Source organism: Leptinotarsa decemlineata, unplaced genomic scaffold (genome assembly GCF_025532065.1).
Source record: "Leptinotarsa decemlineata unplaced genomic scaffold, Ldec_3_MD MMD2_tig00026361_RagTag_RagTag, whole genome shotgun sequence".
Taxonomy (NCBI): Eukaryota; Metazoa; Arthropoda; class Insecta; order Coleoptera; family Chrysomelidae; genus Leptinotarsa; species Leptinotarsa decemlineata.
The window spans coordinates 3,228,397-3,248,243 of NW_027412704.1; the positions used below are offsets into that span (position 1 = coordinate 3,228,397).

At 34.0% G+C, this 19,847-nt stretch overlaps 1 protein-coding gene across 2 annotated transcripts; it reads right to left on the reverse strand.

Moving 5' to 3' along the window:
• Positions 1-394: 394 nt before the first annotated feature.
• Positions 395-19,847, reverse strand: LOC111517584 (FAST kinase domain-containing protein 4). Of its 2 annotated transcripts, XM_074185070.1 has the most exons (10): positions 19,646-19,847; positions 14,615-14,718; positions 14,229-14,304; positions 4,437-4,670; positions 3,876-4,143; positions 3,675-3,805; positions 3,366-3,510; positions 2,870-3,112; positions 2,256-2,331; positions 395-708 (listed from the first exon to the last, which is right to left on the reverse strand). In XM_074185070.1, exons 3-10 carry the CDS (start codon positions 14,247-14,249, stop codon positions 507-509), a joined length of 1,320 nt encoding a protein of 439 aa, XP_074041171.1. In that variant the 5' UTR covers positions 14,250-14,304; positions 14,615-14,718; positions 19,646-19,847; the 3' UTR covers positions 395-506. The 2 variants fall into 2 exon arrangements, with proteins under 2 accessions (XP_074041171.1, XP_023029568.2); XM_023173800.2 differs by lacking the exons at positions 14,229-14,304; positions 14,615-14,718; positions 19,646-19,847 and adding exons at positions 5,106-5,469; positions 5,535-5,679.

Here is a 19,847-nt window from a genome sequence, read left to right on the forward strand (position 1 = left end):
ACCAGAGAAAAACGGCTCTCGTCGACTTCTTCGAATCCTGAGCACACAATTCTTATGCTGATTGAATTAAACAAGTTGTGTTACATTAGCAAAAGTGCACTGATTCAAATGGCACTTATTTTGATTACATTGAATTAGTTCACTGGGAGATCACAGTTTAAAGTAAAATCATAAAAACCGGACCAAACCTATGTAGGCATTGGCTATTTGTAATAAAATTACTGTACCGCCAAGAAAGTTGTTCAGGGAGATAAATACTCTGAGGAATGTTCAAATTTTTTTTTTCAATTTATTTGCGGATTATGCAATAATTTTGTTTGGTCAAGGGAACAGTTACATTCCAATAAAAATCACTCAATTGGCTACAAGTCATCAAACCGATTCAAAACAACTGTTAAACAATAGATTCAATATAATCAACGAAATTCTTCTCATAAATAATTACAGGCAGAATACAAACGAAATTATAATAATAAACAGAATTCCTACAAATAACAAACGAGTCATTATTTCACAATTTCTTTCAATTTCGATTCTAAATACTGGACTCTCTGCACTAGTTTATCACTGGGCCTGTATTCTACATAGGGAACAGTCACTATCCTGAATCCTTGGCTACGTAGAATGTTAGTGGCGAAAACGTTGATTCCAGTAGGTTCCACTCTGCCACGAGTCATGTCATGATAGTCATACGTCAAAATTGCAACCCTGCAATTTGGAAAATACATAAAGATCAAGATACAAAATCAGCTATTGAATTCTTAATTTTCATTAAAGTCAGATAAAATTGTACCGAAATACCATTTTATGGTGGATGCTATTTATTGATATCAGTACAAGTTGTTTGTTTTTATATTTCACACTTGTAAGTGTTCATGTTCTTGTTGGTGATTGTGGGAAACGATTTTGCTGACTCACGCAAGTTCTTGAGAAACAGGCAGCAAAAATTATCCTTATAATTCATTATAGGCTAATAACTGATGATTCATGAATTAAAAAAAAAAACTACTGTTTATAACAATATTCAGAAGTATAGGGATTTGTATCGGCGTCTACAATTTCAAAAAAAAATTGTTTTATTCTACGACCACTCTCCACGGCGTGTATAAAATCCAAAATGCCTCGTGTGGTCTTTGAAACCGGTATTGATAGCCAATTTACTCTGACCAACATTGTTTTTGTCATAGTTCTCACAGTTAATTTGATATGCTGTACGTTGATGCTTTTGAATTTCCACACTCGTGTTTATGCTCCTGTTGTTTCATAATATTCTTTGTCAGTGGCAGTCAACTAAAACTTGAATGTGAAAAACTATTTTGGTGACTTACACAAGTTTTTCAGAAACAAGAAGACGAGGGGAATGGAACATGATGATAATTAATGGTTCATGGAATTTCAAAGATCTTCTTTGCCCTTCAAAATTCATTTGGACTTTTCCTAACTTTTGCAAGCATCTAGAAGTAACAGGGTTGCTCGTCCACGATTTCAAGCAATCTTTCTTTATCCTATAGCCATTCTACAAGTTGTCTTGAGCTACACTAGAGTCTTCTGGTGTGAAAAACTCGATATGCAATGTGTGTTCTTTACAACGAGTTATGATAGCTGATTTAGTTCGACCAACATTCTTTGTATCACCGTCCTCATAGGTAATTTGATATGCTGTAAGTTGCCCCTTTTGATTTTCTACACTAGTATTCATGCCCCTGTTGTTTCATAATATTCTTTGTCAGTGGCAGTCAACTGAAAGTTGAATGTCAAAAACGATTTTAGCGACTCACGCGAGTTTTTGATAAACAAGAGCACGAGAAAGATGAATCATGATGATAATTATTGGTTCATGAATTTTCAAAGAGCTACTTTGCCCTTTTGGACTTTTCCTGACTTTTGTAAGTATCTAGAAGTATAGGGGTTGCTTGTCCACGATTGGCTTTATTCTATAGCCATTCTTCAAGTTGTGTTAAGCTACACTTGAGTTTTCTAATGTGAAAAACTCGATGTGTAATGCGTGTTCTTCAAAACGAGTTATGATAGTTGATTTAGTCTGACCAACATTCTTTGGTCACAGTCCTCCCATTTTATTTCGTGCATTTCACACTACCCGGTTTCTATAATGTTGTCTTTATATTTGCCTATTATTTGTTGAAGCAGGAAAGTACTATCCTCAGATATCAGAATAACAGCGGATAACAGAAGGTATAGAACGTACTGTTTATAAATATATAATTTCAAAAACTGATCAACTATTCGATTCTTACCTCCTTGCTTCCTTATTGAGTTTCACTTGTTCTAACGGCACTGGACTACATTTCTTATCTAACAGGCATTCAGCGTCTAAAACAAAAAAATGTTATAAATAATAATAATGATAACAATTGTAGTTTATTGAACAAAACCACAATTTTGCTCAACTGGCTATAGAACGAAGTCCTTACGCCCATGTAACAAAATTGCTTCAAAATTACATAGCTTATTTTACAATATTACATACAAAAAAAAATCTTATATGAATATATAAAAACTAAAATAATTTCTAACAGTGTTTCTCTTAGGTGGCGGTGTCGTACTCTTGCAGGGGGGTTTCTTCTCACAGCATACTTTCTAATGATTTCTACATTGCCGTATGTTCCAGCAAACAAGTTGTTAATCACTTGGTTTAGTGTTTGATTGTAAGCCATTAGGGTGTCATACAATTTCAATAAAAAACATAACAAGAAATATAAAGAGATATACTATTACAATTATCTGAAACTATCAACCCTGATACAGTCACCTCTGCTCCTTTATTGTTGAGCCAGAACAATCATCAAACTATAAAAAAAGTTCTTTGAAATCCCATGATTCTACAGGTAGTTCAATTACTTTTGCTTACCAATGAAAAATCCTAGCCCAGTATTAACTTTCGTCCTTATGAGTTTTTCCGACTGTATTAAATTCTTCAAAGTGTCCAAAACAGAATTCACCATTTGGTACTTCTCTTTGGTATGCGAAATTTGTGTTATCCTTATCGGAGAATTTTCCGATATCCTGGGCCCTTTGTAGTCCTTCTGTAAATACTGCGCGGCACTGTCAATGTTCAGTAACTTCAGTTTGATTGAAGTGCTGGATGAGTCCTCTGAAAATAAAAGAAATCTAGTTTTTTTCACTATGAAGACAAGCAAGGCTGACAGAATCATTGTCCTTTGAGAGACATATTTACACTAACCAGATTTTGTAATATCTTTCAGAGTAATATTTTTTTCCACGCCAAAGTGATAAAGAAATATATGAATTTACAAAATGAAAAAAAAAATGTAATATACCTGCCAGAAAATATAAGATACATTTTACTAACATTCTTACTAATGATATAAAAATCTCAATGATACCTGATAATTTCTTGAGAAACTCCTCACTCAGCACACTGGATACTTGTTCATTAGAGGCCTTATTCAGTAAAACCAGAGACCAAACTATTTCTAGCCACACGACAGGTGATGTAGCTTCTGAAGGAGTCAGTTGTGGTAACAGTACCTAAAACCCCCCCCAAAAAATTGCATTAGCATTTGAAAGAACCACATCCCCAACTTTGCTGTGACAAAAGTCCAATGGGGTCAAGTCTGCGAAGTTTGAAGGCTAATTCTTAATCTGTTAACTAGAGAAATGCTATATTGAACTGAAAAATCATAAATTAATACCTCAAATAACCTCTCAGAATTCGTGGGAAAATAGTTAAGCACAGCCAGAGTCATCAATAAACTGAAGATATCTTGAGGTCTGCAAGAACTGTCATTTTTAACCATCCATTCACTGAGGCTATCCAGTAATCCTACAATTCCACAAATTCAATTTCAATTTTTTGAATGCTGAAAAATATGAAACACAGTGTTCCTACCCACCGGGATTCTTGTACTTCATAAGCCCCAGACTGGTTAAAATCGATCCTACAACTGAACCTTTCTTTATATTCTTCTCAAGCGCTATACAAATGTCACCTCCCACTCTCGATAACAAATTTTCATCTGGAAAATTCAAAGTAGCCATACTATATAACAAGTCGCTGCATTGCTTCAAATTCAGCTGGTCCGTACTTCCTGTAATATTGTAAGCCAAGGCTCTGAGTAATAAAATGGATCTTCGCTTTCTCAACGACAGGGTTTGCATCACCTAGAAGACAATAATAGAAAAAATCTTGGTGAAATTGGTTGAAATTTTCAGTTGGATACTTCCCAAGTGTCTACATGAATTATAGAAGAAAGACTGTGAATTGAGACATACATACTTCATTTCTTAGGTTGGCATTTTATGTATATTCTACATGTGTTTTTGGTAATGAAATGTAATTATGTTCTCAATCATTTTCTCATGACATTACTTGTACTTTATCGCAATACATTAATATTACTAGGAAAAATTAAGCAACCACAAAATAAATTTGACTTAGCTACTGATTTCCTCACCTTGACCATCTGTGATAACGTTATATTTTCCACCATTTTAGCAGCTTCATCGTCAGCAGTGACACTTAGAACTGTAGTCAAGTCGTCACTTCGAGACATAATAATCTTGGAGGGTTTGTGACTTCCCCCTGATTTTGTTAACAGTTTACATAATCTTATAAACCGTGAATCCCTTTCGAAGTCAGCTAATTCAACTTTACCAGCATTTGTCCAGTCGGCCAGTATGGATACGACCTAAAATAAATTTCCAATAACATTTCACAAAGTAAATACGGTTAGATAATGGAAATTGCGAAATTCAATTCATTGTTTTTATATTTAACACAGAAAACTTCTGCATGGGCTTAATATATGTAGAGGGAAAAGAACTAAATAACAAAATGTGTAAAATACAACTTACATAGGATTTTAGTTGGCTATCACGAATCAAGGACATAATAAAAATAACTTTTATAAGATTCAAATAACATGAAATATTCGAAGAATGAACAGTAAGAAGCAAAGTATCTAAAACTGTCCCTTGAGGGACTCCTGAAAGTCCAAAAGATACAGCAATTTCTGCCGATAGGAACTTTCTGTTTCCTGTTCTTCAGATACTTGTCGAGAACTTTTATTTCCATTCTGACAAGCCAACATATTCAGAAATTAATTATTTCACATCACAATCACCTTTAGAGCATGTCTCGTAGAGACCCCGTTACCCTGCGATACAGATAACAGTTCATCAATATTTTTTGCTTTTTCCAGTCTGGCATCTGTGTAGGGTGTTCTCAAGGTATTTTCCTCCGAATTTAAAGACGCAAACACCTCTGCAACCATGGCGCTATGATTACTTGGACTGCCAATTACACTGTTCAATTTTCCCCTGGGCTTCAAAGAAATATCTTCAGCATCCTGGGAATTCTTCAACTCCGTGAAGGGTGGCGATAGGGCGAAATTATTGAAACGTAATAACGAAGGTAACACATTGCAGCATTTTGAAGTGCTTGGAATTATGCGGCTCAGTTGGAACATTTTCGAAAAATTTGTGTAACTACAAGAAAACTGAGTTATGTTTCTACTAGACAGACATGGAATTGAATAAGTAATTGATGTTACCAAAATCTGTTCCTTGATTATCTAATGAATTTAGATATTTTCCACTATTTTATTACAAAATGTATCCACATAACCAAAAAAGTATCCAAGTGTTTGACACTTGACAATTTTGATTTGAAAGTGACAGTTGACTTTTCATTTCGAAATACATTTCACTCAGCTATGGATATTATTCCAGTACCGTGACACTATAGGTATATACGGGTCATGATTTCTACTCAAATACTCCAAGCGAGACACTCGTGTATAAAATTCGCAAATACAAATATAGGCGACAAAAAGTTGATTTGGAAAATCTTTGCAGAGATCTGATTACTTTCGATGAATAAACATACTTTTTTTGAAGTGAAGGGCCAAAGTTACGATTAAAGATATAGTCATGCTTCTCTGAATTCCACATAATTTTGCAAAGCCAAAAATTACGCAAATAATTTGAAATATCTTAACTTTATAATAATGATAATAAATATCACCTTTTATATACATTCAAATAAGTATATATTGATAATATTTTTACTTTTTATGGAAACTATCGAACGTTTCCATGAGAAGAAAAAGAAGGTATAGTCTTTAGTAAAATTTTCAGAAATCATTGAATACAGGAAGACTACTACTACCTCATCATGGAGATGTAAGGATATATTAACCTAATAAATATAATAATGAATGATAGCGATGATGAATGGTCTTTGACGTGCAGAATAAGGCTATTCTTCCACTTGACGAAACGAATATCAACAAATATGAAAGTTTATTTTCAGACCTATTGTGTATAATTTGAGTACAGGTAGATAAATGTAGTTTTAAGTAAATTTGACTCATTGGAGGAAATCTTTTCTTTATCGAGTAGACTGTTTTCAATATTCAGAGACAAAAGTTAGTGACTGAGTTCTGGCCTAATGAATTACACTATAATAGACAAAATATTTTTCAAATCCACTTCTGTTATAATGAAGAATTGATTTTTACATTTGTGTAGAGGAAAACCGAACAAATGAATGAAAAATTAATATTTGAAAGTGAAATTCCCCATAGTAAAAATCAATGCTTTCCTCTAGTTTCACATTCGGAACTATAAAACTCAGATGTCGCTTCCTTCGTGGTCCATCCTGACGAAAACATGCATTTTCTATGAAACAGTGAAACGGCAAAAATGGTGAACTTTTCAGATGAGCATAAAGAAACACTACATCTGTCAACGTTTTTAAAGAAACTTTAAGGCAAACCTCACTTATATATTTCCTGTTTGAACCACGAGACACCAACATTATTGGCTAGATAAATAGTTCGAATGATTCAGTAGATAAAGATAAGGTTATTTTTGATAATTATATTTACGCAGCAATCAACCGTACCTAATGTTTATTTATTGTATTTTATTGCTACGATAGGATGTTGATTAACAATTTATGAATCGTCGAATAATCATATCTTCTAATAGATATTTCTGACATAACGGGCGATTCACAAACGCCAAATTCCGTAATATTTTGATGAATGTTTTTTACTACTAATAGTAAATAGTAATGAGAAGAATATATTTATTTCACACTGTAACTTATTGGGGCCAACTAAAATTTTTCCCTTTCTACATTTGTAATAGTGTCAGTAATTGGTGAATATTTTGAGAAAAGGTCAAAAAACTCACTATTTATTGAATATATAAAAAATACGGGTATTATGATTCAACTCACGAACACTACAAAATATTTTCTGATCATTATCCGAGTGATTCCTGAAGATTTCTTCATTATTTTTATTGTATTATAGTTTCCACAGAATCAGTTCTTGTTTTGAATATCAATTCATCTGGAACTGAAAGAAATATCCGTGTTTCTAGTTTGATCAAACCTTAATCATTACTTCTATTTATATAAAGGATCACTGCTAGAAACTGAACGCAATAAAACTTTAATTACAGCCATATAATATATTTTTTTAACATGTGTTTATACTTCATAAATTTTTTATGCTTCATAAATTTGTTTCATCTTTTCGAAAGAACACTATTTCAAGGGTATTCGTTACAGTTTCTAGTATCTTTCAAACGGAAATATATTACGCAGAATCATAAAAAGTCCGGCATTTACGAATTAAAACTAACTATCAACTAACCAAGGGTTGAGGTAACAACCATATTTTCTCCATTGTTTTTATTTACTTCAACAAGGTTTCGAAATTGAACTGATCAAAAAGTCAACACCAAGCTTCTTCAGAAGATTTCTGTTTTCCTCTCTTCTAAAAGCCCAGATGCCTTTATAAGACAAAGTCCTCAATTAGTTTTGGAGACTTCTCTCGCCATTTTATCAGTACGATAAGTAATATGGATCTTTTGTTGAAAGTTCACCGTTGAAAAACAAGTACAATACATCGACTTCATGAAACTTAGAAGTCTTCATTCAGAACCGCAATCTGAATATTTTTCTCAGTTCCAATCGAGAACACTTCTCACAGCGGAAGAGTAAGTTAGGAATAAAAGAAAAGCACATTTTTATCGACTTTGTTCAACAGTTCCAACAACGAGATCTGTCCGAGTTTATACAATACTTGCCAAGATTTAGTGTACATCTTTGTCAGTATTGACATGGTAGAGGATGCTTTGGTGTTGAAACTGTATATCCTAATCATTTTCCCAATTAGTATCTTCCGTAATAACAATATTTCTCTGTTGTTGGCTAACTACTAAAATAGTATCTGAAAATAAAATATTAGTCTAGTCTAGTAAGGCACTGGGATATTGAGGAAAAATATTTCGTAGTCCCCTCTCTACACAGTTGGGCTAACAAAGAAAAAAACAAATTTTTTTCGATAAAATTCGATTTTATTATTCAACATACCTGTTGATTTTGATTACCTGTTGATAGGCTCTAAATTTCTTTCAAGCGAGCATTCTCTTGAGGTCTGAGAACAGCGAAAAGTAGCTGGGGACCAGATCTGGAGAATATGATGGTTGCGGAAGCAAATCGAAGACCAATTCATGTAATTTTCCCATCGTTTTCATTGATTTATGCCAAGATGCATTGTCGTGAACCACACTGTCTTTTTCTTCAATTGGGGCCGTTTATCACGATTTTGCATTTCAAACACTCTAATAACTCTATGTTACAGTCAATGTTGATTGTTTTTCCCTTTTCACTCCTGGTAAACTTAGCAAAATACTTCTCAACGGTTGAGTTTCCTGGTGTAAAGTCCGAATAATGTTTTTTAATCCAAGTTTTGGCTTCAACAGTTTTTTTTTTCGCCAAAAAGCAATGCTTTCCATCCATCTGTTCAAACTAACAAAAGTTGCTCCAATCAAAATGTCTTATCCCACAAATTAACAGTCCGACAGCTGTGAAATTTGTACAGGTGTCTTCTGAAGGTTAGGGTTGGCTAAAAATCAGATGGAGTTAATACTAGCAGCGAAATCTGTGTGTTAGTATGCCTTCAGAAGTAGGGTCGCATCTGATTACCACAGGACTGGTTACTCTTCTACAACTCGTTCACCGTCAGTTCTTCACACCAGTCAAACTTTTCTTTTTACACACCGAAGTTATCATCAGGTTTTCAAGAGTTCGTAGTTTCTTAATGCTCATTCTCCTTCTCACATCAAGGATTAGACTTACATAATGAATATTGAAAAACCCAAAGGAAGAAAATGTCATGTTGAGGGGGTCAGTAACTCAGTCGTGAATGACTCTCAATGATGTTTTTTTGGTTACGTGGTTCAGTAGCAATTGTTGTTAGATTCCTCTGCAGTATGGGAGGATTGCTGTGAGGAGAGAAAATAATTCACTTGTGGAATTATGATGATTGGGGAAAAAATAGCCATACACAGAATAAAGCGTGGAAAAGAACAACTGCAGTAATTAGTGAGGTTGAGGTATTGGGTATATTGGAAAACCGTAAAAATTCAGAGAAAGAAGACAATCGGGTGGGATAGAATAGGAAAACTAAGCGATACAGTTTGAAAACCATATAAATCACATGGAAGAGGCACAGAAGACAAATTTTAGGGGAAACCGAGTATGGTTGTCTCACGGCTTGGTTGTCACAGTGGCCATATTGGAAAATTGAACGAACTAAAGAGTTTATCGAACAACATCAAAGGATCGTAAGAGCAGTATCTCCACCCTAACGACACTTCAGTTCTATGTGAGGAAGATACGTACATTTGTTTTTTTTGGGACGGCAATAGTAATTTTTTTTTTTGCAAATATGTCGAGTCTCATAAGTGTACTAGAATTTTCCGTAGATTCTTATCATTGCATGTATTTTTGATGTGACATCTGTGGTTCAAGATATCAATATCCGTTTTCATGAATGAATATTGATTCAGAGTCATTTCAGGGGGTTATGTTTTGAAATGTATTTTGAAGCTGGTTGCCTCAACTTGACGGGTGCTGGTAGTCACATGTGACAAGCAGCACCATATACAGGGTGTCCCTGGACTTCCTCTTTTCCTCTCGGGAATGTATAGATGGGGTCAAAATATCACCAGTACTTCATATAATTTTTTTCCTAAAATCCTTCGTTACCAAGTAACGGGCCCTCGAAGTTACAAAATGAAAAATGTTTTTCTTTGATAACTTTTCAAGTGAATATTCAAAATCATCCAAATTTTGCTAATTGACTAAACAAATGAATTCCTTCGATGAGCTTTCATGCAGGAGTCAGTTGTTTTGCTACAAAGTCAGGAACGGACTACCCCCGATGGTCCACACCCCAAAACTTCGAAATGACAGATATTTTTCAATATTTTTCAACAAATTAAGGTTACTTGGACAATTTTATGAATAAAAGTACTCGTGTGGAAAGTCGATCGAAGCAACGAGTCTTGATAAAAATGTAGTTTCACTCGACGACATCAAACCCGCTCGTCCACCATTATTTGAAATGAATAATTATCAAAGCAGAAATAATAATGATAACGTTAATTCAACAACATTTATCCTGAGATGTCTACCATTATTCGAAAATATTAGTTTTTAAGGAAAATGGAAATGATAGGTAAAATGTTCATAACGAATTTTTATAATGCAAACACGTTTAACTAACGAAACTCAAGAGCCTCAAGAGCAAACAGAAATGAAAAATCCGCTACAGAAACTGCTCGATATGACCACCTTCTCTCTCTATACATTTTCTTAGTCTGCGAAGACACCCTCTCTGTACTTGAAATAGCATTCCAGGGTCGTTTCGTATGGCTTCACAATGTAATGTTATTCTATTCAACAATGCATCTCTTGTGTGAATAGGTGTAGCGTAAACAAGGCTTTTTAGATGCCCCCACAGAAAGAAATCGAATGTATTTAAATCCGGAGACCGCGATGGCCATGAATATGGCCCACCTCTACCAATCCATCTACATATTGTGGAAAATATGGTTCAGATGGTCACGCACAATCAAACTAAAATGAGGAGGAGCGCCATCATGCATAAACCACATATCTCTTCGGGTTTGCAATGGAACATGTTCCAAAAGTCCATTCAAATCGTTCTGAATGAACTCCAAATAACGTTCTCCATTCAATCGGTCCTGTAGAACGAATGGTCCTATAAGATGGTTTCCTATGATACCAGCCCAAACATTCACGTTGAATTTCCGTTGGTGTTTGGTTTGCAATATCCCATGGGGATTTTCTTCGGCCCATATATGGAGATTATGAGAGTTGATAACTCCATCTCTACTGAAACCTGCTTCATCAGTGAATAAAACTCGATTAATAAAAGTCATATCCTCTCTTTGCCTATCCATGAACCAATTGGCATATTCCAGTCGTGCTGGAAAATCTTGAGGTGTCATGGCATGTACCTTCTGGATGTGAAATGGGTGGAGCAGTTGTTCCCTAATTATTCTATGAATAGTGGACTTGGATGTATGGAACTGTTCTGATAGATTTCTGATGCTCATTGAAGGATCATCAGCGACGGCTTCCAAAATATTTTCCTCCAATACAACGGTACGTACAGTCCTAGGAGCGCCCTCACCACCTCGTTTTGGCAAAACTGTACCTACAATAATATCGAAATGAAACAACGTGCTCAAATTTATTATCAATTATTACATACCTGTCTCCCTCAAGCTGCGATCGACACGCTCGAATGTTTCTCTTGACGGTACCGTTCGATTGGGAAAATGCTCGGAATACAGACGACGAGCTTCTGCAGCATTACAAAATGCTCGTCCATAAAATACATGCATATCTGCATATTCATTGAATGTAAACTGTTCGGCCATATCAAAAAAATTCAAAATATCCTATAGAATATTGACAATACAATGATAGTCATATGACAACGCACCACTCAACAAAACAAAATCGCATTCCAGTTTCTCATTTTTTATCAAAACTTTCTAAAAGGTTTTTTTGTCAACATCTGTGAAAGAAATATTATTCTCTGGATATTTTTCACCTGATCATGTGCAGCCGTTTTTGTAGTTCATTCGTTTGCTTTTTATTAGTATAGTAAATATTTTTTCCGATGTGCGTTTTTTCAGCTAAATTTAGATTCGTGTTAAAGAATTTCTCCCATAAAATTATAATTATCAGTGAAACTCCTCAACAGTTTAGCTGTGAAGAAGAATTTGAAACATTCGAATGTTGAGTTTCATGAGATTCAGATAACTGATCAACACGAAACGTGATTATTCCACACGTATTATGTACATACAAAATATGGAATGAATTCGATATTTCATAGTAGAATAGCTTGTTAGTTTAAAAACACCACGAATCTACAGAACTTGATATTTCTTTTGAAAAAATATCTGCTATCACAATTGTGACTTAAACTTCCATATAGGTACTGTACTTTTTGTTTACGACTTCATTTTAGCATACTTTGTATTATTCCTGTTATAAATGTTGTTGAATTAACGTTATCATTATTATTTCTGCTTTGATAATTATTCATTTCAAATAATGGTGGACGAGCGGGTTTGATGTCGTCGAGTAGAACTACATTTTTATCAAGACTCCTTGCTCCGATCGACTTTCCACACGAGTACTTTTATTCATAAAATTGTCCAATTAACCTTATTTTGTTGAAAAATATTGAAAAATATCTGTCATTTCAAAGTTTTGGGGTGTGGACCATCGAGGGTAGTCCGTTCCTGACTTTGTAGCAAAACAACTGACTCCTGCATGAAAGCTCATCGACGGAATTCATTTGTTTAGTCAATTACCAAAATTTGGATGATTTTGAATATTCACTTGAAAAGTTATCAAAGAAAAACATTTTTCATTTTGTAACTTCGAGGGCCCGTTACTTGGTAACGAAGGATTTTAGGAAAAAAAGTTATATGAAGTACTGGTGATATTTTGACCCCATCTATACATTCCCGAGAGAAAAAGAGGAAGCCCAGGGACATCCTGTATATGTGCTGTATTTTTTGTTGGCTTTTTGAGCTTCTGCTACATACAATTTTGTTTGTTTTAGAGAAAATCATAGAAATGTCATAGCATCATATGGGCAAATCTGATCGACTAGTATTAGACGCAGTGATACTGCTTGCTGCAAGAGAAGTCATTTTGAGATTAATTATTAATGCACTCTGAAACGGTTTTGTGAAAATTCACTGTCGAAGATACAAGCAAAACGGTGTTCTGATATCTGTAGAGTAGGGAGGGTGAGTGTAGATTCACAGCACTTAGGCCACATGTGACCCATTGTACATCCTTCCGAGGAGTTGTCCTCCTAGCTCATCGTCCATCCTGTCCTTTCCAGGAAGGTGAACAGATCACTAGGAGACATCTCCTTAATATTGACAACCTTTGGCAATCTTGAGGTGTCTCACGGTGGCCTCCGCGAAGGTTTTGGAAGATGCAGCGATATTACTGTCGTTGAGCGGTTTCTTCAACCTTCTTGGGGTTCCCTCCGTGGAGGTGCACAAATGAGGGAGCTTTTTCCTTGCCTTCATTCAAGGCGGAGCTCTTGGCGCCCGCTACAGGATGTGCCCTTGCTATTGAAGGTGATCTGTTACGTCCAGCCTCATTCCAAGCTGTAGATTGGGGTGGACCTTTCTGTTCATCCCCAGCCACCGCCTTAGATTGAGGTGAACACTTCTGTTCAGCCTCGGGATTGCTTTTTGTTTTTGTTGTTTCTGTTGTTTCATTCATGTGTGTTCCCACGAGTAGCAAGGAAAGATTTGGTCACCTCTGACAGAGCCCCGCATTACCAGAGGTAGGCTGATTACAATGAGGTTTCGCTCAGTTTCTCAAAGGGATCGTTAGCCTTAGCTTGGGTAGGCTGGTCCACGGTGACATGTTTTGCAAAGGCTTTTGGGGGGTTTTAGTTCCCCTTACCCTACTTATTTCTGCCAGTGACCAGGTGTCCGGCGACGCCGTCCGTAAGGCCATATTGGCTTCCCGGACAGGGCCACCAATCCCCTGACCGTTCTTCTATCCACCACCTGGGGACACGCCCGATGGGTAGCCCAACTCACGAGATAACACGGTGTTATCAATACCATCAACAAAAAGTGGTCATCAAAGGTATAGGCAAATCTTCACCAACAAATAGAAGAAAGAATTAGAAAAATAAGTACTTATGGCTTCAAGTATTTATTTCTGTTCGAATCCCAAGGACATTCGAAAACAGAGTTACATTCACAAGGTTACATTTGCCATAACATAACATAACATATGGTGTGCCGCAAGGTACGGTTCTAGGGCCGACTCTGTTCACCATTTATATTAATCATTCACTTACCTTGAATACTGAAGGTTCCATAATTAGTTTTGCAGATGACACGGCTGTTTTTTATCAGAGTGAGTCATGGGCTGACCTACAACAAAAAATTATTCAAGATTTTATTCACATTATAGACTGGTTTGATTATAATTTATCAACTGTTAATTACTCAAAAACGTGCTTTGTTCCATTTAGTTGTTATGAAAATCGTTTACCAGATTTTAATGTTGTACAGTTACATGTCAACAATAAAATAATAGAAATAAATAGAGTTAGATATATAAAATATTTAGGTATAACAATTGACGATACTATGAAATGGAATATACATATACAAAATGTAATTAAAACATTAAGGCCTATGCTATATAAAATAAAATTTCTGAACCGATACTTAGACTTACCTGTGATAAAGATTGTATATTACTCTCTGGTTGAATCTAGGCTAAATTACGGAATATTGGGATGGGGTGGAGCCGCAAACTGTCATTTGCCCAAACTTGAGACTCTACAAAAAAGATTCCTAAAAATAATATTTAAAAGAGACATGTTGTATCCTACAAACCTTCTTTATCAAGAGGCTAAAATATTTGATATTAGTCAGTTGTACTACATACAGTTAGTGTATTTTCAATATAAACATAAACGTCACGATTATATAGACCACGAACATAACACTAGAAATAAAGTAAAAAAATTGATCAAAACAGAACTGACACTCAAAACAATTGGTCATCGAAGTCATTTGCATCCAGCTAGTCGAGCCTATAATATACTTTCGGAGTCCATTCGACAGGCAGAACATTTTAAAAAATTTAAAAAATTAATTAAAAAATTCGTTTTGGACGAACGACATCAAATTAATTTGTTACTAAGAGGCTGACGTCCTAGTAACATGGTATGTTGTTTTTTTTTGTATTGGCAAATCCTGTTGTTTGCAATGGTTTGTAGTTCTTTTTGTTTATTATTATTTTTATTAACTACTACATACAAAAGTTTTATTTACTGTCTAGATTATTTCTTCTGTATTTCTTTTTTGTTTGTTGCTATAGTTTATTTCATAAAATACGTATATTTTTTAATCGAAAATGTTGGCAGTCTCATCGCATACAAGCTCTGCTTTCGCGATGTTCTGTGTTGGTGTTTATTTGTGTTTATTTGTATATTATATATAATATAATCGATGTAAATTAGCATGTGAACAATTGACAAATAAACATATTATTATTATATATTATTATTATATCAGGCTACCAGGTTACATTTATCATAAATGTAATTTAGAATATCCATTGGATTTTAGACTTACCAAATATAATTTTGCTGGGATGGGTATTTTTAGTTTACAAGCATGGCGGCCTGATGAACTTGAATTTTTGGTATTTTAGTTACCAGAAGGAAGTTTTTTAGTTGGAGCAATTTTTTTTAATTACAAGCGGGACACTTTTTTCTCTTCTTGGACATAATTAATCACTTATATTATCCCACTCTCAATGGATCTATTCATCTGAATATTTTTTATACCCCTCAATTAACTATGTGACTATCTGCCCCAGATACTGTGACAACCATCCTTGGTCCGGAGTTGAAAGTCACGCTTTCTCTTCTCCCTAAGAATTGTTATATTTCCTCTATATTGCAAAAAAGTACAAAAACACTATCTACTGATAAAAAAAATCATAGATCATTTATGAAAAAGGACACTAAATATGTACAAGACAAAAATGTGACTTCCAATCCCGGTCTCCCCTACAAGGGTATTTTCAATTCAAATTTGCCACAATGTATTTCAATTTCTGATAGATTTTTCCTAGAACACACACCCTGTGTACCTACTCTTTGCTCACTATCTTTCGTACAAAAAATTCAACTCCAAAAATAGATAACCATAAACTGACTCACCAAAATTCTAATCATTCACCTGGGCATACGGTCTCCCAATGAATTAATTATTTACTTTGCGCGCCATGAAAACAAAATTATTCCAATATTAGTTTCACCGCACATTCAATTTATTTTGATATCTCCGCTGAAAATAACACGATGTTTGCACCTTCATCGAAAATTCGTTTTATTTAGTGAATTCAGTAATCTATTGACATTCAATGATGATTGCCGCGAAAGAAATCAGATATTTTTCTCAAACTTTCAATTTCATTTTCCTGTTTAGTTGTGATTGGTGCTTAGTCGAGAAACAATCTGTTTTCATAGAGAATTTCGAGTTTTTTGGTGTAACGAAAGTAAAACAGATTTCAATGTATGAACTGTGTTCTTGGCGGTGTGTTATAATTTCTTTTCGGTCATAATATTTGCATGTCACCCGCGTTAAATAATGAAAACTGTTGGAGAATTGGAAGAAATTAAATTATAGTTTTAGTTCTTTCAAATCTTGTGTGTTCAACTTTGATTATTATCGGTTTCTTCAGGAGAAATGAAAAACAGCTCCCGTGAGTGATGCATAATCCTGAATTTGGTAGTGGAAAGTAAAATATATGTTTTTTCAGTAGAAACATATGCGAACGGATTAACCTAAATCTATTTGAATACATTTTATATGTATTAGGTTTCTTCAACAGTTTTGTCTGTTGCAATATCATATTGAATTTCATTAGTTCGGATTTTCATTGTCTGATATTATATAAAATGATTTCAAATCCCTGAAAGAACAAAAAAGAAGAATTGAAAAAGAATAGCTGAAAATAACAATTATATTGAGCAAAACAACCCGAAATAAAATAACGGTGAAATGAAATACAAGTAAAAATAGAACAACTGAACAGAAAATAAAAATAAAAATTAAGAGAATTCATGTCAAGTTTGTTCACGATGTTTCGATTGTTAGTATCTACAATCGTCTTCGCCGGGCAATGACTGGACTAATTTCTCCGAGAGTTGACTATTTATGGGTCATATGTTGCATATCTCTAAGCTAGCTTGACTGAATACATTGTTGTATAACATATATGCGGCTTCTTTGAATTTCCTCTTGAACCAATGTTCCTCTGTGTATACGATCTCAGCTTGGGACCACTCAATGTTATGTTGATGGGTTCAAATATGCTCTGCTATTCGTGATTTGCTGGTTTCCCCTCGCTATGTGCGTTTCTTGTGCTCAGCAATGCGAACATTCAATGGCCTGTTAGTTTCATCGATATAGGATTTTCCGCACTCACAGGGTATCCGGTAAATGCAATTCTTGGAATCGCAGTCCGCGTTTGGTGGCCTGGTTTTCGTTAGGCTGCTACAGATAGTCTTTCCGGCTCTGAAGCAGGTTCTGACGTTGTACTTGGACCCAATTCTTCTTATCCTTTCCGATAATCCTCTGATGTAGGGAAGTGCAAGCACTGGTTGTGACGGCTTCTCTTCCTTGCGAGGCTTCTGCTATCTTCCAGCCAAAGTATGTTCCATCATTGCTTTGGAGTAGGCATTCCGTTGAAGATCGTTTTTGATGATGTCTAGTTCCTTCTCGAGACCTTCCTTTGTATTACAGAGCTCGAAAGCACGGTCTAATAGAGTCTTGATGATTCTTCTTTGAGCCGATTCATAGATGTTGAATTCCTGGTTCAGATATGGGAGTGGGACAGATGTTTCCCACTTAGTGTCGGTCCTCTTCACCAATACGTCTAAGAATGGCAATTCGTTGTGGATTTCTTTCTCCATTGTGAAAGTGATGGAAGATCTTATGCTGTTGATGTGTTTCAGGAAGGCGTCTAGTTCAGTATTATTATGGTTGTTCCATATTATGAAGGTGTCGTCAACGTATCTCATGGTTTCTTGTGGGCTTCTTCAATTGCCAGAGTTTCAAACTATTACATATATATGTTGGCTAAAACTGGTGAAAGTGGCGATCCCATTGGCAGTCCCTCATCTTCTGTAAAGAATTCCTCCTTCAGTTAGAAATAACAGTTTTGTGCTATATTTTTCGAAACTATCATTTTATCTAAAAATGGTACTACCTATGTATCTTTACATTCATGAAGATAAATATTCAAAATTACCTAAGTATAATAAAGCTCAATTGTTGGAAAGCAAGAAAAGGATTTTCTGGAGAAATAGAGTTTAAATGGGTGAAGTTTAATGTCAAAATTGTAATTTTTTCAACAATGAACTTTACACAAATAGTTATTTATTATACAAGGGAAAAAACTATCAGATTTTAGCTCGAGGTTGTGAGAGAAAAAACTGAGAGCTAAAATCTAATTTTTTCCCGTTTATAATACACTGTTTTTATCTGTGACGGGAAAAACGACGATTTAATATTGAAAAATTCAATCTTTACCTTTACTTATGTGTAAATCTATATATATATATATATATATATATATATATATATATATATATATATATATATATATATATATATATATATATATCGCTTTCTGGGGAGTCTGTAATCAAGTACATTTTAACTCAATCTTTGTTCTTCAAAAACGTGCAATTCGCTATCTTTGTAAGGTGGCTCCCAGGGTATTTTGTAAAGAACTATTCAAAACTCGTAAGTTGTTAACTCTGCCCTCATTGCCTGCCTGTCTAGTATATAAAAACAAAACACTTTACAAGTTCGCTGATGGAATCACCCGCCAGAGAAATGACATAAAACTTCCAATCCCAAAAACAAATTTAATAAAAAATTCATGCATATATAACGCTGCCAAAATATTCAATCATCTGCCAACAGAAATAAAACATTCTGAAACATATGCTGTGTTCAGAAAAAAATTGAAAACTTCTCTTCTGGATCTGGCTTTATATAGTATTACGGAATTTTTTTAGACAGTGTTCACTGACGTCTAACATCAGCTCAGTATGTTATATGTTATATGTGTTATTTAATTTATTTATTTTAATACTCAGTTATAACCAATTGAAAATTAAATTAATTGATAGTCCTATATTTTATTGACAATATCATGTGAACCATGATATATCAAGTTTTATGAATGTCTACACTTTGTCGATAAGATTATTGTATCTTCAGACAATAAAGTATACTTATTACATATATATATATATATATATATATATATATATATATATATACATATATATATATATATATATATATATATATATATATATATATATATATATATATATATATATATATATATATATATATATATAGTCATTTCATGAAAAGTGACATTTTGTTACCTGAAATATCATGATATATCAAGTTTTATGAATGTCTACACTTTGTCGATAAGATTATTGTATCTTCAGACAATAAAGTATACTTATTATATATATATATATATATATATATATATATATATACATATATATATATATATATATATATATATATATATATATATATATATATATATATATACATATATATATATATATATATATATATATATATATATATATGTATATATATATATATATATATATATATAGTCATTTCATGAAAAGTGACATTTTCTTACCTGAAATAAAATTTTAAAATTTTTTCCGTCACAGAAAAAATACTTTTATTCACTTATAAAACCTCTACAAAAATCAATTTTTTAGTTCCGTCAATCTTATGATCACCACTTTATATTTTTTTTACAATCACGGCTACAAAACACCTGATACCACCAAATTTGGGAGTTTCAGACACCCTTTAACAAGAACTTAAAATAATCA